General features: G+C 41.3%; 3 protein-coding genes and 1 long non-coding RNA gene across 9 annotated transcripts; 1 reads left to right on the top strand and 3 right to left on the bottom strand.

The window, feature by feature from the left end:
• Positions 1 to 825: 825 nt before the first annotated feature.
• Positions 826 to 10,615, bottom strand: LOC117538350 (tubulin alpha chain-like). The gene is made up of 4 exons (XM_034203959.1): positions 10,445 to 10,615; positions 4,890 to 5,112; positions 2,591 to 2,739; positions 826 to 2,152 (listed from the first exon to the last, which is right to left on the bottom strand). Exons 1-4 carry the CDS (start codon positions 10,445 to 10,447, stop codon positions 1,178 to 1,180), a joined length of 1,350 nt encoding a protein of 449 aa, XP_034059850.1. The 5' UTR covers positions 10,448 to 10,615; the 3' UTR covers positions 826 to 1,177.
• Positions 10,616 to 12,439: 1,824 nt separating this feature from the next.
• LOC117538338 lies at positions 12,440 to 15,334 on the bottom strand. 5 transcript variants are annotated; one of them, XR_004567840.1, is made up of 4 exons: positions 15,274 to 15,334; positions 14,318 to 15,029; positions 13,698 to 13,765; positions 12,440 to 13,534 (listed from the first exon to the last, which is right to left on the bottom strand). It is a non-coding gene; the product is annotated as an uncharacterized LOC117538338 (long non-coding RNA). The 5 variants fall into 5 exon arrangements; XR_004567841.1 differs by lacking the exon at positions 15,274 to 15,334 and having other exon boundaries at positions 14,318 to 14,454; positions 14,584 to 15,247; XR_004567839.1 differs by lacking the exon at positions 15,274 to 15,334 and having other exon boundaries at positions 14,318 to 14,454; positions 14,603 to 15,240.
• Positions 15,335 to 22,411: 7,077 nt separating this feature from the next.
• LOC117538410 (protein ALP1-like) lies at positions 22,412 to 23,462 on the top strand. Its single transcript, XM_034204079.1, has 2 exons — positions 22,412 to 22,647; positions 22,722 to 23,462. The coding sequence occupies exons 1-2, from the start codon at positions 22,582 to 22,584 to the stop codon at positions 23,286 to 23,288; spliced, it is 633 nt and encodes a 210-aa protein (XP_034059970.1). The 5' UTR covers positions 22,412 to 22,581; the 3' UTR covers positions 23,289 to 23,462.
• A 450-nt stretch (positions 23,463 to 23,912) lies between these two features.
• Positions 23,913 to 25,073, bottom strand: LOC117538334. Of its 2 annotated transcripts, XM_034203944.1 has the most exons (4): positions 24,876 to 25,073; positions 24,730 to 24,776; positions 24,537 to 24,624; positions 23,913 to 24,452 (listed from the first exon to the last, which is right to left on the bottom strand). In XM_034203944.1, exons 1-4 carry the CDS (start codon positions 24,951 to 24,953, stop codon positions 24,033 to 24,035), a joined length of 633 nt encoding a protein of 210 aa, XP_034059835.1. In that variant the 5' UTR covers positions 24,954 to 25,073; the 3' UTR covers positions 23,913 to 24,032. The 2 variants fall into 2 exon arrangements, with proteins under 2 accessions (XP_034059835.1, XP_034059836.1); XM_034203945.1 differs by lacking the exon at positions 24,730 to 24,776.

Here is a 25,073-nt window from a genome sequence, read left to right as displayed (position 1 = left end):
ATGCACCAAGTGGGAGGCAGAGAAATACTCTGTCGTACCAGAATTAATCTGAAGCGAGTATTTACAAGAATTGTGTAAATTGAGTGTATGCTTTGTACAGTCGAATAAACGTTTGCTATTGATAGTCAGTTTTTCCACTCCCAATGATGATACCTAAAAGTTATTTAACAGTCATAACTGTTTTGTTTTATATTCGATTGCATTAAGGCTTTATGATATCCTTCACAGTAGACATTTGAACAATTGCTGATCACCACTTTCATTGAGTTTTGGATAATTTAGTCAACTTTATAACACCCATGGTAGTGTTCCCGGTCAAAAATGACCGCAATAAAGAAAAGGAATTAGTAACCATCCGGATCGGATAAAACACACACACTAGATGTGTTCCCCACCCCTTATGTACCCATCCCCCCATCGAATCACACCTGGCACACGCAATACGTTATTGTTCAGTGTCTATTCTTTGTATATTTACTGCAGTTTCTCTTGTACCAGTAGTCCGATACAATATTTACAGTTTGAAAGGGTGTTAAATTAAATTTGGTGATGATTCATGTTTGTGTTAATGTAGCAGTTAAAAAAGGACCAGTCAGATTTGACCACGAACACCAAAGTAAGGGGGGGGGGGGGGGGTAAGGGTTAAAGTATGTAACAATATGCTAGGAATAAGTGAGGTCGCGAGCTGTTATACAGATCTGAATAATTCTTGATTTGAAAAAGTTATTATTGAATAAAATCAGCATATTGAAGTTTTTTCTCAGGCATGCAATTTAGTAGAAAAATGGCTTCATAAGATGGATTTAACTGAACTCTAAAACTACAGACATTCCAACAAGTGTTTTATTATCACAGCATACGTACTGAAGCATACACAAAGCCAACAAATAAAAAGGCAATATATTTTGGGGAAAGATTTATAGCAACAACACGTTTCAAACAAATTGGGTAATTCAACATTGTTCTGAGTTTTTGATAAAACAAATGAATAAAACAAGATTGGTACACAGCATGTGATGGCACAACAACGAACTTTATTGATAAGAAAGTTGAATTTTAAAAATAAAACCAATGCATATTTCTGAATTTTAAAAAAACATGCAGAATGTGTTGTATTTCTTTCATATTATCTTAAGAGAATAATGGAAAATAACTGTCAAATGCAAGCTTAGCCCATTTAATATTCCTCTCCTTCCTCATCCTCCTCAAAGGAATCGATCCCAACCTCTTCATAATCCTTCTCCAGGGCAGCCATATCTTCTCTGGCCTCGGAGAACTCTCCCTCCTCCATGCCCTCCCCAACATACCAGTGGACAAAGGCTCTCTTGGCGTACATGAGGTCAAACTTGTGGTCGAGACGGGCCCAGGCCTCAGCGATGGCTGTGGTGTTGCTCAGCATGCACACAGCCCTCTGCACCTTGGCCAGGTCTCCACCGGGGACCACTGTTGGAGGCTGATAGTTGATGCCTACCTTGAAGCCTGTGGGGCACCAGTCCACAAACTGAATGGAGCGTTTGGTCTTGATGGCAGCAATGGCTGTGTTGACATCTTTGGGCACCACATCACCGCGATACAGCAGACAGCAGGCCATGTATTTACCATGACGAGGATCACACTTCACCATCTGATTGGCTGGCTCAAAGCAAGAGTTTGTGATCTCAGCTACGGACAGCTGCTCATGGTAGGCTTTCTCTGCGGAGATGACTGGAGCATAGGTGGCCAGAGGGAAGTGGATACGAGGGTAGGGCACCAAGTTGGTCTGGAACTCTGTGAGGTCGACATTCAGGGCTCCATCGAAGCGAAGCGAGGCTGTGATTGAAGACACAATCTGGCTGATGAGCCTGTTCAGGTTGGTGTATGACGGGCGTTCAATATCTAGGTTTCTGCGGCAGATGTCGTAGATGGCCTCGTTGTCTACCATGAAGGCACAGTCGGAGTGCTCCAGGGTGGTGTGGGTGGTCAGGATGGAGTTGTACGGCTCAACCACAGCTGTGGAAACCTGGGGGGCCGGGTAGATGGCAAACTCAAGCTTGGACTTCTTTCCAAAGTCAACGGAGAGTCTCTCCATGAGCAGGGAGGTGAAACCAGAGCCTGTGCCTCCACCAAAGGAGTGGAAGACCAGGAAGCCTTGGAGACCCGTGCACTGATCAGCCTAAGGACACAGTGAAATAAATGACAAAGACTGAAAAAAACAGTAACAAATAACGCATTTCTTTGCTCCGCATTTATACTGATGTTTATAATCATAAAACAAAATCTTTAGTTTGCTATTTTCAGGTTCATACTTTTATTTTGGGTTTCTACTAGAACACAGTTTGTACAATACAAATATAACCGTTTTCTGCCTCTTTCTGAAACCTTCCGTTTTAGCGCATGTCCCTTTTAGCCCTCCTCCCGGTAGAAAAAGCCCGGTCTGCTCTCATTGGTTTGTGAAGAATTATGGCTTACTGCAAAGGTAGCATTGGGTCGTGATACACAGAAGTTGGGTGGTATATTTTAATGAGTCTTCGTGGACATAGGAAGGAGAGCCAAATCTGAATGGCTTTTTTTAAACTAATCATTTCTGACAACTACCACTAAGGGGCCTTACCAGTTTGCGGATTCTGTCCAGGACAGAGTCAATGATCTCCTTGCCGATGGTGTAGTGTCCACGGGCGTAGTTGTTGGCTGCATCTTCCTTTCCGGAGATCAGCTGTTCCGGGTGAAATAGCTGACGGTATATTCCTGTACGCACCTCATCTAGGAAATAACAGAAAAGTTGAGAATACAAATTTGAAATCTGTCATCAAATTGCTATTATTGGATAAATAATTGCACAGACTGACCAAGGCAACATATTATTTGGGCTTTCACACCATGAAGATGGACATTTTTATGGTTTGGTTGATCATGAAGGTAAAAAAGGACCCAACTTCACACTAAGAATAGTTAAACCCTCCTACCCTGGACACAAACTGTTCACCCCCCTCCCCTCTGGCAGGAGGCTGCGCTCCATCAGGACCAGTGTTGTGCTAGTTACTGAAAACCAGTAACTAGTTACCATTACTAGTTACTTCATGTCAAAAGTAACTCAGTTACTTTACTAGTTACTTAAACCCAAAAGTAATGCGTTACTGTGAAAAGTAACGTTTTAGTTACTTGAAAAAAGGGCTCCCATTAATGCCCTTATAGCCTTCATTTCAGTACTGTTATTGCATTGGAGAATAATACAATCTGTTGATCAACTTGACATGATGCATTATATGCAATCTGGATTGCATCGATATTAGCTGGCTTTCCAGTTTTATATATTCTTTCTCCAGGTAGTTGGAAAATGTTTTCCGTCCCATATGCCGTGTGCCGCCCGGACATGCTATCATGCTAACTAGCTCCCTGAAAGCGGGTGACTCCACTGTAGCAATAGCCTGCATGTGTTCTACAACATACCGTGCAATGGCTTTATCGACTTTTCCCTGGCTAGCAGTCCCTTGGTTAAAATCCAGCCGCTGTTGCTTAGGTGGAGGTGGAGTGGCGTCGGCTGAGTCTCTGTGGTATTAGCTACTAGCTTCGTCCAGCATGTTGTTTTTGCATTTGTTTTAAGAGATTTGAATGACTGTTTTGGGCAGTAGATAGGATCTTTGACCCGCCAGGACACAACTTACATTTAACAGAAACGTTCTTTTCTTTGTGCTCGACAAAAGTGAAATAGTGAGAATATCTCCAGGTGGAGAAACTAGACTTGAGCTCCGCCGCCGCCATGATAGTCTTGTTAGTAAACAACACAAACACGCCCACAGCCCGTCTCCGCATGTGACACAGGAAATATACATTTACTCAAGTACTGTACTTAAGTACAGTTCTCATCTCTGTTCGCCTGGCTGTTGACTTTATAAAAAAAACTAACGCAGTAACGGAGTAACGCACCATGTAGTAACGGTAACTGAGTTACTGAATTTAAAAAGTAATGCATTGGAGTACTAGTTACTGCCAAAAATAACGGCGTTACAGTAACGCGTTAGTCCCAACACTGATCAGGACCAAAACCTCTCACCACCTGAACAGTTTATTCTCCTCTGCTACCGGCCTCATCAACAAGGCCCGGCCCCCCCACTGACACAACGCAGACTCTATATGCATTACATTAATGCACACAATGTTTAAATATTGCTTACTGCACATATTTTATATTCTATAATTTATTGCATTCTATTTCGATGTAAATTACTGCTTTATTTTATTGCTATATTTTTATTATTTATAAATTCCTCCTACGTGTGGACCTACCTGGCAATAAAACCGTTTCTGAACAAAAAAATAGTTAAATATAACCTCTATGTACAGACAACTGAATGGACAATGTGTACGGATAATGATGGTTGACTAGAATCACTTTTTTTTTTTTTTAAATACTGAAATAATTACTACATTTCCTTAAAATGCACATTACTGATAACTCAAAACATTACAAGCTCCACCTCATAACCCTTCTTACCAATAGGGATGGGTACCGAGCCCCGGTATTAAACGGGCCCCGGGGCTGAATTATTAAAGACCGTGGTACCGTTAAGCTCCGACGTTGCCGGTATTTTTATCGGTACTGGAGACATGTAAAAAATATATGTATTATTGCTACACAAACATTATATTGCAGTTTTAGTGTTGCCAACTCCGTTTCTAATATGCAAAAAGCGTGCAAAATGCGTCTTTTAGTATTTTCGATCTTTCCAATCCAGGCGAGAGATCTCTCTCCCCTAAAAAGCAATGTTAGTTTTGTTCACAATTTGTTTAGTTTACCTTATTTTTTTCTCCAAAAGAACCGATAAGAGTACCGTTAAAAGACCGGACCGATAAGCGGTATCGATAAAAGTAGTAGTACCGTTAAAACCTTAACAATACCCATCCCTACTTACCAATGACAGTTGGTTCCAGGTCCACAAAGATGGCTCTGGGGACGTACTTCCCAGACCCAGTGTCGCTGAAGAAGGTGGTGAAGGAGTCATCATGGCCACCGATGGCCTTCACTTCAGGCATCTTGCCGTCCGGCTGGATTCCATGTTCCAAACAGTAGAGCTCCCAGCAGGTGTTGCCCATCTGGACTCCGGCCTGTCCTACGTGGATAGAGATGCATTCACGCTGTAAGAGAAAAAGTAAAGAAGTTAAAATATATGGCAGAGGAAAGGACATTGGAGGAAGGAAAATAATTGCTAAGCAACAGTGTTTTGGTCTTTCCTAGTGAGCCAAAAGCTTTAAAAATGATAATCAATGTTATACTTAAGGAATAAAAAGGAGCAATTTATTAACCTAGCAACTACGTGGAAGCAAATAGATACAGCACTGGGTGGAAAGAAGGTGAAGTTGAAAGAACAAGCTAAAAAGATTTGCTGCAGCTGTCATTGGCTCTCATGTGACTATGAGCTAGAGTCATAAGCTAAAGGGAGGTTGAGTTCAGAGTACAACTGGCGTTAACATTCCTACAACCAGATGACCAAAAGAAAAAAAGAAACCACTAATAGGATCACCAAACAATTGCAAAATACTATGTCTACACACTGCGTGTATGTGTGTTTCCTCAACATGCAGTAGTCAACAATAAACTTTAAACTAACAGAAACATAAGGATAACAGCATTAGAAAGATCTTCCAGGGCTTTGAAATAAGGGACTGGTAGCTAAGCAGTATTATTGACACATTTATCCAACAATTCTGAAGACCATTAAATAAAAACACTGATTAAATCATAAGCCATCTGAACAAGTCGCAGGGTTCCAAAATGTTTTACAAGTATTATTGTATTTGCAGTAATTTATTACTGTTTGGCTTAATGAAACAGAACAACAAAGAGCTCACATGTAAATTAAAGCCTTCTAAAAGTAAAGGCTTAAGCTTTGTCTTGCTTATCTGAGACAGACTCAGAATAGTGTTGGGTAACGCTGAGCTTCAGTCTGCAATGTTCAAAACAACAGATAAAGCCAGAAATCTAGGTGTAGTCATGGACTCTCAACTGAGTTTCAACAGTCACATTAAAACTGTTACTAAATCAGCCTACTATCACCTAAAGAATATATCTAGGATTAAAAGACTAATGTCACAGCAGGATTTGGAAAAACTTGTCCATGCTTTTATCTTCAGTAGACTCGACTACTGCAATGGTGTCTTCACAGGTCTCACTAAAAAATCTATTAGAAAGCTGCAGCTGATTCAGAACGCCGCTGCTCGAGTCCTCACTAACACTAAGAAAGTGGATCACATCACTCCTGTTCTGAAGTCTTTACCCTGGCTTCCTGTGTGTCAAAGAATAGATTTCAAAATACTGCTGCTGGTTTATAAAGCACTGAATGGTTTAGGCCCAAAATACATTTCTGACCTTCTGCTAAATTATGAACCATCCAGATCTCTCAGGTCTTCAGGGACTGGTCAGCTTTCTGTCCCCAGAGTCAGAACTAAACATGGTAAAGCAGCGTTCAGTTATTATGCTCCAAATATCTGGAACAAACTCCCAGAAACCTGCAGGTCCGCTGCAACTCTGACTACTTTTAAATCCAGACTAAAGACTTTTCTTTTTGTCGCTGCTTTTAATTGAACTATTCATATCTTAGACTGCACTGTAACTTTTATCCATGTACTTTTTCTTTTAATGTTTTAAATTTAAACATAATTAAACTCCATGACATTTATGAGAGGGACTGCTCGAAAGTAGGATATTTGGGATATCCGTCGTAGCCAGGGTTTACGATCAGTTTTTGGGTGATTTGTACTGAGGTACAAGTATCACATCACCGACGGGTGAAAAATAGTGTTTTGGTAACACGGGGTGTTCAGGTAACACTTGAAGACTTTGTTATGGAACGCAAAGCAGAGTAGGGGGCTAGTACACCCTCCTGAGGGTCCGATTGTGGATGTCATGCAAGCAAAACATGGTGAAAACAATCAGTCTAAATTAACAATTGGGACGGAAATGTTCGGATTTCCAAAGGGAGGTTCTGTGAACAAATTAAAAATCAAGAACCGAAATAATTGAACTCTTCATATCTTAGACTGCACTGTAACTTTTAATGTTTATTTTATTAGCTTTTCTTTTTAATGACTGATTTTAAATGCCATTTTCTTAATGTCTTTCATTTTTTGTTTTTCTTTTAATGTTTCTTTTATTATCTTTTACTGTTTTTAAATGCCTTTGTCTGAATGTCTTTCATTTTTGTAAAGCACCTTGAATTGCCTGGGGCTGAAAGGTGCTATATAAATTGCCTTGCCTTGCCTTGCATGATAGTATACACCTTGAAACAATGTTTCAAATCAATGAGACAGGCTGTTTCACAACAATACTGGATTTTGTATCAGTGTGAAGAAGATACTTTATTTGTCTTGTCTACAATATGTTGGATAAACTAAAAATAAGTTACTAGAGCCTGAAGTGATTTCTTAAAATTGCTATAAGTCTAAGATACGAGTAAGCATGGGCGGTGGTGGCGAAGTCGATAGGGACTTGGCTTGGCAACTGGAAGGTCACCAGTTCAAGTCCCGGCAAGACCAAGTGCTACCGAGGTGTTCCTGAGCAAGGCACTGCTCCCTGGGCGCCGTTCAAAATGGCAGCACACTGCTCCTAACACTAGGATGGGTCAAATGCAGAGAAACAATTTCCCCATGGGGATTAATAAAGTATATCAAAATAATAATAAATCAAAGGCATTGTAAAACCCATTTTTATATGCCTTTTTTCATTCTAGAAAACAGTACAAACTTTGACATACTATAAAGCCCCACCTTACTTTTACGTCAGGCTGCTATTTTTAAATCCTTCCCTCAACTTTCCCCTTCTCAATGATCAGGTGGTGATTTAGGGCTGGGGGAACCTGTATCATTTTAGATTCTGTAAACTCTCACTTAATCCATGTTGATCAAAGAGGATTTTTAGATATAATAATCTTAAACGTTATCATCAGAAGTTTTCCAAAGCAAAGGTGACCCTCCTTACACTGGACCTGTGCTTCCAGTTCAGCAGAGTTATGTGAAGCAGCTGTTTTAGGATCCTAACCTGACACCTAGCAGCAAAGGCGTTCAGTTGCAGTAAACAAGGACAGGCATTCCCAAAAATAGTGGTCACATTTTGCACCACATGTGGTGAAGGTTTTCTGCAAACGGAAAACAATTTCTTTATCATTTAAGCTGAAAAGGATAAAACGAGTTTCTGTCTTATTGATGTTCTTACTTGAATGCTGGGATAGTATATTTTAACACCCAGGCATAAAAAGGCTTCAGTTAATAATAATTAAAGGCAAGGCCGTCTCAAACTGCTGAACTTTACTTGTCTCCGTCAGGGTGTGTGTAAAAAGTATGACGTTAATAAGGGTACGTCTGTGGCCAGATAGACTTGAAATTCTAGTTTGTTGGTGACTAAAACTACTCAATATAATGAGCACTGTAAATGAATGAGAAGTGTAAGAGATTGAAAAAGCAATCAATTTGGTATATGGTTTTTTCAGGTCAGCAGAAATGGGAACAGAGATCCCTAGATACCCAATCGCCTTTCTGCTTCTATAACTGGAAACTAGATAATGTACCAAAAAGAGAAGGATGGGAAATCATCTAAAGGAATATGTTCTACAAAACTGCCAAGGGTTTTTTATGATGGTACATATGAAACCATGCTTTAAAGCAAAAATAGACTATTTCCATGATGGACGTTTACATGTTGTTATATATATTATTATATTATATCTTAGTCATTTAGTGTATTCTTTATTGCCTTTGCTAGTCGATTGTCCTGTCCAACACCTTTTTTGTCTCGACCTGGATTTGTTGACATCTACAGGCCCCATTGATAAGGAGGAGGATGATAAATAGGTACAAAGAGGATGACTGAAGAGGACTTGTTGAACATGTTTTAATTTGGATGGACTTGTATGGGTGTCATACACCAACTCTTCATGCTTGCTGTGATCCATTTTGCAAAATAAATGTCTTTCCCCTAGTGCTTTAGAATCAATGATTACATGTGTATACTGTAAATGAATGCAATATGATTTGATGATATTAATTGGCAAGGATGAACGCTGATGAATAATAGATAACCCTTTGGTCTTTCCTGTGGTGATGCCACAGTCTTACGCAATCAATGTGGACCAACCCAATAAAGCCAGTTTGGCTTATTTTGCCGCTTAAACTAGAAAATGTGCTGAAAATCATTTTAAAAGCAACATTCTAAAGATGGATAGTCAACCAAAACGTTTAACTGAACTATTGGCAGCTCGGTCAGTTTATACAAAACTGTAACCGATTTACTGCCAATGTAATCACTTATTTTGAATTTACTGTAATGGTGTCATGACTTGTTCTGATGAGTCATTCTGAAGCATGTACTACAAGCATGGATGCTAATCACAAAATCATTGTGGTGTGGGGAAGTCGTGTGAATTCATTTAACTTTTGAACCTACGTTTATGCATAAATTGTTATTTGCAGTTATTGTTAGAGTAGTTTTTAGATGTGATCTTTAAACAATGAACAATACAGGAACTACATTGTCAGGAATATTTGACCAGGGCGGGTATAGGCGCCTACACAGTGGTACCATTTTGTTTTTATAAGCACACAGTACTGACAATGCCAACAACCTGTGTTTATACTGCACTGTGCAAACAGAACAGGGGGTAGGTAACATGTTGTGTGTCTGTGTGCAAGTTCAATTCCTGACAGACATGAGACTTTGCTGCATGTCAGAAAGTGATCAATCAACTCCACCATTTACAGCGTCTGCAAGGTTATCTTTGTTTTATATGACCTGGATTAGCCATCTGTCCCCATTAACTATGAATAACAAGTGTCTTTACCCTCTGCAGTATGGAAGCAACTTTTTATAATGGCGTTGATGTTGAAAGCCATGTTACCATGGCCGTTTGAATTTTAAGGGACATTTTCTTTTCCTGCCCTGCAGAAATACGTGTCTCAATCTGAACTGACTTGTGAGACACACCTTAATTTCCTTATGACGCATATGGCACACCTAATTAACCTTTTACCTAGAACAAAACACTATACAGATCATACAATTCTTTAGAGCGGTTCTTTCACCAAATCAAAAAAAAATACTTGATTATTCAAAAAATGATTCAAAAAACAATTAAACTATTATGTATCATCGATGTTTAATGAATAATCCTTACTGAAAATATACAGACTGGTCATCACCACCTGCTAATCCAAGCGAGCAGCCAGCTCAGCTTTACTGCCGGTCATTGAGTCTATTTCAGTCAATTTGACACAAGAGTGCTGCGACATGAGTGCGCAGAGGAAGCATTTCAGAGTTGCTACATCGCACATGTTTAACTGCATCCGAATACTGCGGAATCACTGACGCACTATGTAAAACCAAACTGCGCAGGGAATATCGACTCAATTCGAGGAGATAAACAAACGCAACTCCCTAGTGGAATGTTTCTACAACCAAAACAGAACATATAAGACTTACCATTGTTGCTTCTTAGTGGGATTTCCTTTAAAAGAAAAGAAACGTGCAGTGGGCTTTAGTTTCGTCAGTAGCTTCTCACGGCGTCCTACAATGCGGTCCGAGTGAGTGAGTATTGCCAGGTGGGCGAGGAGCTGCGACGCTATATGCTTTCCACTGCAAACCCCTCCCACCGGTGTGTCTGACGTGAACGTGCATCGTGAGCGCGCAGGCCACTTTATGTACTGCAGCTGTGCAGCATACTGCGTTTGTGTTATATGGTGTTATCATCGAAATTCAATTCAAATTCAATTCAAATTCAAAGGCTACATTTGTCATATGCATAGACTCTGTGTAGAGGCTACAGTGTAGTAATGGCAATGAAAATCTTAAGTGCCAAGCTCCTCCAACATTGCAACGTAGTCATAGGACATAAAACAGATTTTCTTTTTAAAATAGTGTAAGAGGAAACAGTAGATTAGAATATAATAGTGCAGATTATGTTGCAAGACCAATGTGCAAGTAATGCAGATGAAGTAATATATATACATGTTTAATTCATTCCCTGCATTTTGTCTCAGTGTCCTTACATGATGATGGTCTGAATGCTCTTTAGGCATATATTATGGGTCTCAGATATATACAAATATATAAAAAACATGTCTATGATGTGTTTTGCTCAAAAATACCAAACAGATCATGCATTTTAGAAATCCCTCATATCCCTCTATTTCAGGCCTGTTAGAGAACTGCAGGTTCAGGGTCCTTAGCTTGAAAAAAAAAAAGAGGAGGGGGAGCTTGTGCCTGCTCAGTATTATAAATGCTGCCGTGGTTAAATGCCATATCATGTTCCAAATATGGAGCTAATCTCCTGCCATAACTCCACAAACAAACTAAACAGGTTTTACAAATGACTTATGGTTCACTAACAAACACAGTGTGGTTAGCAAATAAGAAACACCACCTACTAATGCATTTAGTATTGCAAAAAAAAAACGTATATATCAAACAAACACATTACACTTTTTTAAGAAATCATGTTTCAGAGACAAATTCAGCATAGGTTTTACAAGTACAAAACTTTTTTTTACAAGTACAACACTTTTTCTTCTCACGTCACGTAATATTCCGCCGTGGTTGTGCTCAGGATTTTCTCACAAATGTACACATATACAATCACACATGCTCCACGGCAGCAGGGGGCGCTACTGAGTCCATTTGGACGGCGGGAGGATGAGCAGAGCATGGAATAGCCCCTGCCAGTCTGATGACAGCGTGTTTCTAGCGATCCGTTACCAGACTAACAATATGTTAAATATCTCTCATTGTCTGGCTTAAAGGTGGGGTAGGTACATTTCAGAAACCGGCTCGAGATACACTTTTTGTTATATTCCATGGAATGCTCTTAACATCCCGATAGCTATGAATATCTTAAGTGCTTTGACAAAAAATCCATTAAAAAATTTCATCTGTGGAAGCCGTAATACTGTAAAAAGTACAACCAATCCGTTTAGCCGGGGTGCCGCCCTGTCGGTCAGCCTTCCATCTCGTGCACGCACAAATGTATCTCGTGCCCTCATTGGGCGTGCCCAAAGCCCTAGAGAGATAAGAGTTACGACACTCTATGATGTCTTCGCCAGCCGGTCACGTGGTTTACGTATGCCGGGATAGTTCCAAACGCACTTCCGTGGCAATGCTTCTCTATGGCAAAAACAGCACAAACATGGTCAAAATAGTCATAGATTAAACCAACGCTGTTATTTTTTAAAGATTGCTTTCATATTTACATGATGTGGTTACACTTTGTATGGATTGGCACTATTTATAAGTTTCGTTATTTAACGATATTTTGAGGGGAAAGTGTGGCAGCACAAGCAGGCTATGTTGCTGTCACTGCCAGGGCAGTCACGTCCGTAGTATAGTTGCGCTGCGCTGTCATGTTCTTCTATGGGACAGACAGACAGCAGCGATTGCGTTATTGAATGGTAAATATATATAAAAAAACACACACCCAAGTACTTTTTCAGCTGTAATTGCATTATTGCATACTTTTTATTGACAGTTTTGCATTTGGAGAGGCAGGATGACAACGGAAAGCTTGGTAGCCTTACTTAGATACGTTTTACATGTTTGGAGGGAAACGCTTGTGTTCATGTTAGCATGAGCATGATCATGTTAAGACTATGAATATCATTTTACCACAATAGTGGATGAACAATTGATATATGTGTTTGAACAAGAACAACAGGAAGAACAAAGTAAAAGGGACGAACAAATGTGTGAACAAGTATTAAGAACAGTGTATGGAAAAAGTGATGTGATGTGGGATGTGTGTTAGAACAAAACAAAGTCAAATGAATGAGAAGGAGAACAAAGAGGGTTAGGGTTCAACAGAAAAAGATTAATTCAGCCAAAAAACACAATTTTGATTAATCTAAAGTGTAAAACAATCAACACAGACCAAATTAGTTCCCTTGGACAACAAAACATGGTGGGGCAAAATATACTACTATGATAAATATTCAAACTATTTACAAAACTATTTACAGAAGCTCCTGTTGAACCATGGTTCAACAGAGCAACAAAAACAGGTTTGTCAACAATACAAATTAAAATGACGAGGCCACTTTGCCAGGGGGAGGTGATCCAGCGACGAGACAATAAAAAAAAAGAGAAACTGAAAAAAGCAATTCATATTAGGTTCTGTTGAGACACTACAGGATATAAAACCTTCCAAGCCAAGACCTCTGCCTGAAATCAGGACCACTCAGAGGAGAATGCAGCACATCAAACTGGAGTCAGGAGTGGGAATAACACATTTTGGCCAAAACAAATTGTTGCTTACCAAACAGTGGCTGAACAATGGACACCAAAAAGTGAAAAACAGAAGCATAATTGTGCGAACAACAATTGTACAAATATTTACAAACAACTATTTACAAAAAAGTAACTATTTATAAAAAAGGGTTAGGATAAGCAACTATTTACAAAAAAGCAATACTACTTACAAAAAAGCAATAAAGAACTCTAGGGCATCCAGGAGCCTAACCATTTTGAAAAAAACAAAAAGGTTCCTTTGTGAAAGGGACATCCTCTTCATCTGTTTCCTGGGCCCTAAAAAGCAGAGCAAGAATAGGAACAGTGGTGAATAAGGGGAGAGAATACAGTTGGGAGCAGACTGAACAGAGGACATAGCAATATTCATGTTAAAATGTTTGCACAACAAATATTATGGCACTTTCGTTTATATTGCATTTTAATAGATCAGTTGTCATACCATGGTTGGATGTGCAGCATTTGGATGCTCTAATCGATCCGAGAAGGGGTTCCGGATGTATGGCTCCCCTAAGGACGTAGAGCGAAGGAAGAGATGGATAGCAATGGTCAACAGACAACAACAGTCAAGGAGTATGCCTCCAGCTGTTAATGTCAGGAATGATGACCACACCTATTATGGCACATCACACATTGGTATGATATATGAAGCTAACAATGTTTCCCATGTTATATAATTCAAGGATAGACTACACTCCTAATGCAACCTTCAGATTATACAGCTTAAAAACTACCAGGGTTCAGGGATTCTCTGAAGACTCATATACCACATGTAGATAATCTACAGATTTCTTCATACTTTAACATTGCCAATAGACGAACTTAGAGGAATGTTACTATAGGAGTGTAGTGTACCCTTAAATGACAATAGGTGCACATGTAAAGGCAGCATACACATATAACAGCAAGATTGCCTTGTTATTGTTACAGAGATTCAGGGAGATATTGAGGTGGAGTTCCAAGGGAATTAAAGGGACATAACAGACAGAGAGAGTGAGACAGATATCAGCAGACTGCCAGGGGCCAGTATGTCAGGGGCCGACAATCAAGAGGCCACCTTACCAGAGATCAGTGTGCCAGGAGCCAGTCAGTCAGGGGTCAGCTATGAAGAGGCCAGTTTGCCAGGGTCAGGTGCTCCAGGGACCAGACTGCCAAGGGCCAGTTGTGACCGGGCTCACGTGGAGGATCTAATGAGGCAACTGAGAAGGGAGAGATTACTAAGAAAGAGAGCACAGAGAGGGCTCTGGTAAACCGGAAAAGGATTAATTCAGCATTTTAAAAAAAACAATTTGATTAATCTAAAGTTTAAAAAAATCTTCAACACAGACCAAATTAGAGCCAGATTACCGTCCATCTGATGAGGTTTTCACCCTTGTTCAGAACGTGGAGCAGCTGTTCCGTGTGAGGAGGAGCGATTCCCTCATGGAGTCCTCAAATGCAGTGTCACAGCTGGAACAAGAAGCCATGTTGCTGGACAGCAACCTTCCCTCATGCCATGACCTGAAGAAAAAAATCCTCTCAACATACATCAGGCTGAGGTTAATGATTGCATCAAAGTGCATCAGGGCTGAGAGGAAGGATAAACATAAAGGGTATCTTGGCAGCAAGAGTCAGAGTAAGAAGGCAAAGAAGACCCAACAGACTTCTGCACCGAAGGTCATAACATCTAGGCCACTGCCAAACACCTTACTCGTTGCCATCGATGTACTTGGCATCTCCATTCCCGGTCCACCGTCAGCAGCCTCCAGCCTCCTCTTCTTTCAGCAGTCATCACCTGCAGCCGTTGTATGGGGGTTATTCCCTATCTTTATTCAAGAGCGTGGTATTTAAATTTGAGAGCATACTTTATGTATTTATTTCCCTCAAACCCTGTCCTCACACTCAAATAGTGCCTGCTTGCACTTAGATGTGCTCTGCTTGTGCTCAAACTGTACGCTTGCACTCAGATATATTGCTGCTTACAGATTTTTTCTGCTCAGATTTATTCTGTGTGCGCTCGAAACTTTTGTGCAACAAACCTGTCAAAATCCCTCAACCAATAGGAGGCCAGGTGTCCTTGCGGGTGCGTTCGCTTTACTTATTACAGCGTCCCGTAAGGGCGGTTACTCTTTGGTTTATAAACTCCCGCCCTCCACGGCTTTATAACATAGCAGGCTTGTTTGAGACGCGTTGCGGCTCGCCTCGAAAGTAGACGAGAGTAGCCGATCGCAGACGGGGGAGGTCTCAAAAAACTCGCCTGAAGTCGGACAGCTACGAGTCGGCTTCTTCTTCTTCTTCTTCTTCTTCTTCTTCTCTTCTTTCTTCTTCTTCTTCTTCTTCTTCTTCTTCTTCTTCTTCTTCTTCTTCTTCTTCTTCTTCTTCTTCTTCTTCTTCTTCTTCTTCTTCTTCTTCTTCTTCTTCTTCTTCTTCTTCTTCTTCTTCTTCTTCTTCTTCTTCTTCTTCTTCTTCTTCTTCTTCTTCTCTTCTTCTTCTTCTTCTTCTTCTTTTTTTATTTGGCGGATTGCAAACAACTTTAAGGTGCATACCGCCACCTCCGGAGTCGGCTTGACTCGGTTTGCATGTATAAAGAATGCACACATGTGTTGGGGTTAAGCACAGTTAGTATATGTTTATTTAACGGACAAGTCAAATCAAGCAATCTGATGTTTCTTAGCCGTGATATAATGAGCGTAGGCTATATCCAGGGAATAGTTGTTGTTACTTTTCACAAATCAGTATCCCTCCGCGTCTGAGAACCGTTACAACTGTTACATTGATTGATTGATTGATTGATTGAAAAGTTTATTAACAGCTTGTATATTGGGTACAGTACAGTACAGCTCAAAACATACAATTGTTAAGGGGATGCAGACCAGAGAAAGACTTTCGTCTTGTTTACATCAGGGTCCCCCATTTCCAATTCAACATGTCATTTAAGACATATAAGACATACAGATGGCTTATTTACAATTTACATACAGGTGGTTTTTTACATACAGATTGCTTATTTACAATTTTCATTTTAGATTTCGTTCTAATACATCCTAACCGGACATTTAAGACATACCAAGTCTACAGATATACAGTTAGTAACAGAGTCTAAAATGCGAGTATATACATAGATGGGGGGGGGGGGGGGGAAGCTGTCCATTGAACGACAGGTTGAGATTTGTACCATTACCGGGCCCAGTTTTGCAATGCTCTCCCCCGAAGGTGCTCTTTAAGAGAGGTTTTGAAGGTAAGTATAGTTTTACTTTCCTTTACAGTTGTGGGAAGAGCGTTCCACCTTGATGTGGCATAATTGCGAAACGTGTATTCCCCCTTTTTTGTGCCAAATCTGGGTTTCACATGATTTGTGGAGCTCCCTCTGGTGTTATGATCATGGTATTCCTTGACCTTTGGGAAGAATTTTGACATGTACATGGATACCATAGAGGTGTAGTGGATCTTGTAGACCAGGCCCATTGCAAGTAGCTGTACTCTGTCGTCTACTCTAAGCCATCCTAGGTTGTCAAAGTGGGCAGAGGTGAGGTGGGTTCTAGATGAAAGGTCAAGCAGTAGTCTGACCAGTTTATTTTGCGATGTTTGAAGTTTTATTTTTAGCGCCTTGGAGGTGCTATGGTACCATGACGTGCAAGCATAGTCATAGTACCCTTGAATGAGTGCTCCTGCCAGAGTTTTCAGGGTGTTTTTTGTTTACCAGAGAGGAGATCCGGTATAGGAATCTAGTTCTTTGATTGACTTTTTTTATTACATTGGATGCCATTTTGTCACAGGAGAGGTTTGCCTCAAGAATAGATCCTAGGTATGTAATTTCCTTCTTACTTGTGACAATAATGTCGCCCACTGCAACTGAGAAGTCGTCGGATTTGCTGAGATTATGTTTCGAACCGAAGAGAATGGACTCTGTTTTACCCAGGTGTAATGATAATTTATTATCGGCGAGCCAGGTGCAGATTCTGCCGAGCTCGGAGCTGAGGGTTTTTTCAACCTGCAACCTGTTCCTGTCAGAGACCAGCAGGGCTGAGTCGTCCGCGAACAGGAACAAGTTGCAGTCACATGCTGATGACATGTCATTTACATAAATTAGGAACAGTAACGGACCTAATATGCTTCCTTGTGGAACACCACAGCTCACTGGGAGGGGGGGGGACAGAGTACCGTTTACCTCCACCATCTGTTCTCTCCCCTCCAGGTAGGATTGCATCCAGCTCACCGATAGTTTATCAAAACCAATTGCTTTTAGCTTGTCAATCAGAATGGGGTGATTGACAGTGTCGAAAGCCTTTTGTAGGTCCAGCATCACCATGCCGCAGTACTTGCCCTCGTCCACCTCTTGTTTGATGTGGTCGCTCAAATAAAGAAGGCATGTGTCAGTGGAGTGGGATGTTCTAAAGCCAGATTGAAATTCATAGATTAGTTTCTTTTCCGCGAGGTACTTTTCGACCTGTTCATATACTATTTTTTCCATGACTTTCGAGATGGAGGTAAGTATAGAAACAGGGCGGTAGTTGCCTGGGTCCAATTTGCTGCCCTTTTTGTGCAGGGGGGTTACTCTTGCAATTTTGAAGTCTTTGGGTACTTTTCCCTGTTTTATGGAGAGGTTAATTATGTGAGCTATGACTGGTGAGATGGCGGTTGCTGTGTCTCTGAGGAATTTGGAGGGGATATTGTCGTGGCCAGTGGCCTTGTTAGGTTGGAGGGCGCTCAGTTTAATGAGTACCTCTGCTGTTGTTACCCTTGCTAGACTGAAATCATCTTTGCGTACCCCTAGATTTTTGTAGTAGGTCATGATGTGATCTACTCCAAAAAGCCCTGAGTGGGAGGGTAATTTATTTATAAGAGTTGTGGCTATGTTTGTGAAAAAAATGTTCAAGTACTTGGCCACATCCAGTTTGTCTGTGATGAGCCTGTTTGTTATCTGTCTTTATGTTTAAATTAGAAAATCTCGTTTTGAGTTTTTTACTGCAGCCAAGCTGGTTATTGAGTAATTTCCAAAGTTCACGGGGTTTATTTTTGTTTTCCTCAGTTTTGACATTGATGAAATTCTTTTTGGCAGTTTTGATCATGGAGCTTACGTCATTTCTTAGTCTGTTTATTTCAATTTTGAGTTCAGTCACGTGGGCCTGGAGTTCACTGCTCGTGCTTTTGGAAAGCATTGACTGACTTTTATGAAACTCAGAGCATTTTTTGTCTCTGGTTTTCATGGCGGTCAGTATGCCGGAGTGCATCCACGGCTCAGCGCGATGTTTTACCCTGGTTGTTCTTAGGGGGGCCAAATCATTGAGTATTGCAGAGAATTTGTTTTTGAAACCAAGCCATGTTTCTTCAACTTGTGTACCACTGAGCTCATCTGACCAGTCCAGGCTCTCCAGTTCTAGGTTAAAGGCCTCGCTAGAGTAGTTTTTGAGGTCTCTAGATATGACTGTTTTGTGACAGCCGGCCCTTTGTTTTAGCTTTTTGCGGGTACAGAATATCATATAATGATCACTTAACCCGCAAGCTATAACCCCTTTACTGGAGATCCTGGACTTGTCAGAGGTCAGAATGAGATCAATGGTAGTTTGTGTTGTTTCACATACCCGGGTGGGTTGGGTGATTAGCTGGCTGAAGCCGTGCAGATCACAAATCCTACTGAAGGACTTGAAGACGGACGTGTCTTTACGTTGCATATCCGTGTTCCAGTCTCCATTACATTACGTCCGTCACGAAACTAACTAACTAACTAACAAAGCTTAAGATGGAAACATTTAAGGTTAACTTCGACCTCCGGGGTGGCCTTACTATGCAGGAGTGGATTGAGAAGTGCCTATCTCCAGAAAAACAAAGCACCTAAACGACGACATTCGCTATCTGTTATTGTTTTTGCATAGCAACCACCTCGCACTATGTTCTGTGCAGAAGGCAACGGAGGGACGAATTTATTTTATTCCCGGGCTGATTTTTAGTCCCAGTCCGCCACTGCAAGTGACCCTCAGTTAGTTGACTTTTATGTTCAACTGCTAAATTCGTTACTGATAAAAAAGGGCTTCTACTGTACCTAATTAAGTATTATTTTATTCTTTTTAAATGTTTTCCGGATTTCATATCATATAAACACCAAATCCAAGCATGCATTGCGGCTAAAACATCCAATCAGCGAGCTTAAAACCATAGCTGAGGATCTTGGGTAATCGCTCGAAATGCCTACGTCTGTTTCCGGTTATTTTTATTTTGAAATTCAGTTCCTGACGGACGCCAAAAAAGCCCGAGATTATGGAATTAAACCAATAAATAAAAGCAAGGATAATTGTGTGTTATAGGTGAGTAAATAACAGTGTGTTATTTTTAAAAGAATAACAAATTAGAAGGAAAAAAATATTTAAAAAATACAGATTTCAGTATCCTGAGGCTCTGAGCCCCATTTATTTTCCTCACTGCATTTCGTTGTCTCAGTACCTGTAATATGTGCAATAACAATAAAGTTGAATCTAATCTTGAGCAGGAACAAATGTATTTATTTAGTACATATCTGACATTAACGATTAAATACATGTGTGCATTCTTTATAAATGCAAACCGAGTCAAGCCGACTCCGGAGGTGGCGGTATGCACCTTAAAGTTGTTTGGAATCCGCCAAAAAACCGAGAGAAGAAGAAGACGAAGCCGACTCCGAGCTGTCCGACTTCAGGCGAGCTTTTTGAGACCTCCCCCGGCTGCGATCGGCTATTCTCGTCTACTTTCGAGGCGAGCCGCAACGCGTCTCAAACAAGCCTGTAGAAGTAGAAATACATTGCTTTTAAAATCGTGCTGTGCAACACGAAAAAAAGGGGAAAATCGTGTTGGTGAACACGAATCAATAGATTAAAAATCGTGTTGGTGAACACGAAATGCCATGAGACTGGGTTGCCTAATTACCTTAACACTAGAACCGCCAGAGGTTTTTGTATAGGCCTACCTAAAACCGTCAAATCCCGCTATTAGAATGCAATTTTTAACAACATAGGGTGCTACTCCATAACTTTTCTGACCTCCATAAATTGCCATTTACATGAGGATGTGACTAGCAGTTTGAAAGGATGTACTTGAATTATTATTATATATTATCATTATGTCAGTGGTCTAAAATGGTCATACAACGGTGCCAACAATATTATCGTTTATCGCAATAATTTCCGGGAAAATGTATCCAACAAAATTAATTATCATGAGAGGCCTATACATGAAACACACACACACAAACAAATCTACAGACTTACTCCAAACTGTCAAATATATTAATTAACGCACTCTCACTCTCATATACTCTTTGACTCTATTTTTGGCCTAGTAGAACAATAACCAGCAGACTTTTACTTTTTATCATTTCTACTGGATCTTAGATCTGCGCATGCGCAATACGGGTTGGGGATTGACCAACCGGCTCCCACTGCTCTGCTGTCTGTTAACGTTGTTAAGAGTGGTGGGGGCGGGGAGGAAGCGGATCGACAGCAAGCTGTCAACTCAACGTTGTAAATAACCAACCAAAAACGATCGCCGGTTCATCTTGTTTTTAGCGTGAGAATAGTTTGGGCAGCGTGAGAGCGTGAGATTGAGAGTGAAAGCGTGTGTCACACGCCAGATGCGTGAGAGTTGGCAACCCTGGTCACAATAGTCCGATATAAGCATGAAGAACAAACAAACATGGCCGGGGTCAAGTTGTGTTCCCTGGATGAACTAAGCAGGCAGAGTGCCTGTAGCTTCACGGAGCAGCTAGCAGAGAGACAAGAAGAAGCTAGCAGCAGCAGTCACTTGACAGAGCCGTCACTCAATGTGACCACGCCCTAATTTATGCAAAAACGTTAAGACCTAATATAAATAAAAGGGTCGTGTTAGAAAACAATTCACTCACAGATCCATAATCATGAAGGTGGAATCTAAATATATTCATAATAATATCTATTGCATCCATGGGTAGAAACATGTTTTTTTATGCTGTAAAGTTGGGCATTTTAACATGGGGTCTATGGAAATTGCTCCTTTCTGCAGTCAGTCCTTATCGGCCAATATATGAACTGCAGTGTGTGGCACTTCCGTATTGGCGTCCCGGCTCTTCCCCAGAGTTTGTCACGGTTTTAAGTTAGTGTGTCTGGTAGTGGGTGTTTTTCTGTTCTCCTTGTCATGTTTTCCTCCCTGTATATTGTCTGGTCTTTTTTCCCTGTGTTTTCCTGTCTGTCGTTAGTTTCCCTGGTGTGTCTAAATTCCTGATTGTTTTCACCTGTCACCCCTTCTGTGTCTCCTGTGCTAATCAGCGTCAGTCCCGCCCCTGATTATTCCCACCTGTGTTACCCTGTGTTTAAGGCCCAATCCCAAACCACTCCCTCGACCCTCCCCTCCGTGACGGAGTGAACTCCGTCTGTAGGCACACTCACAGCTGAATGAAGTTCCCTCCATTAAGGGTTAAGGGTATAAATACAGTAGCAAGCTTTGGGACGGCCTCCCCTCTCTCCGCAGGAAACGGACACGGACACGGACACGGACACGGACGTCATGGTGTCCAACCCACATCTGTCGGCTGCATTGACCTGCGTTGCTATCCGTCGCCTGTTAGCGGGTGCAATGGCAAGATCCAACAGAAGGCGCAGAAGGTTGAGGCGCATTTTAGCGATGTGCCAGTGGCAGGTAAACATTTCAATATTGCTAATACAACAATTATCTTCACTTTATTTCTTATATAGTAGCCTATGAGCTTTGTATGTGTAATACAAATAGATATTTAGATTTATTGTGATATACATTCATTTATTCTTTCCTTATAAGCTATAGGCCTACGTGTATATCTGTATAGTGTCTGTAGAATTCCAACACAGAGAAATGTTGTCAGTAGTTTATAGAATACAAAAGTGTGTGTGTGTGTGTGTGTGTGTGTGTGTGTGTGTGTGTGTGTGTGTGTGTGTGTGTGTGTGTGTGTGTGTGTGTGTGTGTGTGTGTGTGTGTGTGTGTGTGTGTGTGTGTGTGTGGTGTGTGTGTGTGTGTGTGTGTGTGTGGTGTGTGTGTGTGTGTGTGTGTGTGTGTGTGTGTGTGTGTGTGTGTTGTGTGTGTGGTGTGTGTGTGTGTGTGTGTGTGTGTGTGTGTGTGTGTGTGTGTGTGTGTGTGTGTGTGTGTGTGTGTGTGTGTGTGTGTGTGTGTGTGTGTGTGTGTGTGTGTGACCACGGATGGGGACAAGCCATCGAGGTGCTTGTTCTCCTCTACAGCTTGGCCCATGGACTATCGCTCTCTGGTGGGTTCAGCATTCGGGATTCCCAAATCGACGGTCCACAGGATCATCAAACACGTCACCGGGAAGATAAAGGCCAACCTGAAGACCCTCATTTCCCTGCCAACCGCAGATGAGCTGCCAGAGATTGCAGATGGCTTCTGTCAGTTTGAGCGTCCTGCATTTCACCGTGCTGCTGGTGCGATTGATTGATGCCATATTCGTAACGAGTACCACAAGGACATCAATTACAAGCTGTTTTCTTCCATCCAGATGCAGGCCATCTGTGACTCAACTGGGAGATTCCTGGATGTCTTCATCGGCTATCCAGGCTCCGTTCATGATGCCAGAGTACTGCGAAACAGCCCCATCTTCTGCCAGGCACTGTTTCCCCCAGCTGGTTGGTTCCTCCTTGGGGACGGTGGTTATCCCTGCCTGGAAAAACCAGTGGGATTACTCACACCCTACAAGGTCCCTCGCGGCCAGGTGCAGGCCAGATTCAACAGGCATCATGCCAGGGCTCGGTCTGTGGTGGAAAGAGCATTTGGAAGGATGAAGGCTCGCTGGAGGGCCACCCTTTTCAAAGCGCTGGAGGTCAGTCCAAGCTTTGCCCCTGACATCATTGCATGTTGTGCATTTCTGCACAATCTGTGCATAGACATGAACGATGTCCTTGAGGATGCTGAAGCCTTCCCCCCTGAAGATGGGGACCAGAGTCCTCCCCCTGCCGCAGCATGTGGACAGGAAAGTCCTGGACACCACCTAAGGAACAGGATTTCTGCACAACTCTCTGCTCCTGTCCAAATGGCACCACACCTGAGAGAGCACGATTACATCTAATGAACTTTGTTTTTTTGTGTTTTTTTTTGGCAAAACGTGGTTGTCTGTTAACTTGTGTTTTTGAAATGATGTGCACATATACCTGATTTAATTTTGTTTGTTTTAGTGAGCTCCACTTCTCACTTTAGAGAAAAGAGGTGAAATAAAATAAACCTGTGCACCGTTGATTTCAAACTTGGTTTTCCTGAATTGTCTTTCTGCATAATCCCAAATTGGAGACAAATGTCCTTACCTCTTGGATCATTCAATTACGAGCACAGAGCAAAGGTTCAGAAAATGAACACAGGTCTTCTAATACAATCACTTTTGTTTTTGAGTGAAACTCTGCAAATGGTTTGACATGAGCAATTAAGACCGTAAATGTCATGTATATTTTAATGCCTTCTGAAGCGCACAGACATATCTTTATTTAAAATGCTGATATTCAGGGTTAATCTTCAGACTTTGGAAAAAACACTTTAGTTCCGTGCACAACATTACTTTGTGCAAAACTTTTCCTTCTACATTATGAAACCCACACAGAACAATGTAGCCATCTAACAATCAAGCAAACGCAATGTCACCTTCATCACCCATCTACCTGTATTCACTATATCCCATACAATATTGAAGACATGAAGGACAGTACGTTAAATTATGTTTATTGTCTTCCAAATAAATAATACAAGCGAACAAAAACAAGTCTTTTAAGTAACATCAATAATCAGACATAGAAATAGCCAATGGTGGGGGGGGAAAAATAAATCACATTTTGTCGACCATTTTTTCGAACAGGGTTAGAAATGTATCTGAATGCTGCATTATTTCTCTGTGGCGTTCGTCCTCTTTTTCTGCCTCGCGTTCTAGGCACTCCAGCACTCCCATAGCACCTTTTCTTTTTTTGGGGGGGGGGGGCTGCTGGGTGGTTCCAGCCTCAGACAGTGATGAGGGTGGTGAGGGGTCTGGATCATCAGCCACATTTGGGGGGGGGAAGGAAGAGGAGCAGGAAGCAGCCTCCGGATCAAAGAGGATTGTGGGGTTTGCCAAGGCTGAGGCAACAAGGACAGGAGGACTAATTGAAGGCCTTGCACCTATGGCCTCATCCATGGCCATGAAGAAGGGCCATGTTGCAGGGGTTTCTTCCTCCTGATCAGTCCCTGTTCCAGTCCTTGGCCTTTTAAGTTCCTATTGCAAACAAATGCATGTTAGAAATCTTTGTTCAGCTTTTTCAAAAACAAACATGTTTTACAATAACAATACACCATTTACCTTGTATTTCTTTTTTAGATTCTCCCATTTCTTGGAGGCCTGTTTGTGAGACACATGTTGCCCAAGGTCCAGTTCCTTAATGATTGACCTGTTATAGAATATTTAAACAATATATATTGGTGTTAAGGCAATGACCTACAGTGCACAATCATTACTTTCATTGCACAAAATATGAATTGAGTGCATAACTCACTCCCATGCTTCTTTGGCAGCATTGCGTTTTTTGCAGAACAGGTCATCCTTTTATAGATTTATAAATACATGTTCACAAAGGCATGTTTTAGTTAAGGCAGGCAACGTATTATTTATCGTTTAAAAAAATAACCACATGGAACTCACATTTGTATGACGTTGTTTCCTCCATGCCCGAAAAACGGTTGCACACCTGTGGAGTGAGATTATCAAGCCTGCATCCATGCAAACTCGCTGTCGGAGGCTTTTATAACCCACTACGCCTCCGCCCTGATTGCTTTGGACCAGCCCTCAATATGGCGGACCCTTCGCGTGAACGCGCAAACGGAGGGGTAGGGTGTAGGG

This window comes from Gymnodraco acuticeps, unplaced genomic scaffold (assembly GCF_902827175.1).
Source record: "Gymnodraco acuticeps unplaced genomic scaffold, fGymAcu1.1, whole genome shotgun sequence".
Classification (NCBI taxonomy): domain Eukaryota; kingdom Metazoa; phylum Chordata; class Actinopteri; order Perciformes; family Bathydraconidae; genus Gymnodraco; species Gymnodraco acuticeps.
This window is presented reverse-complemented; position numbering and strand designations above follow the sequence as displayed.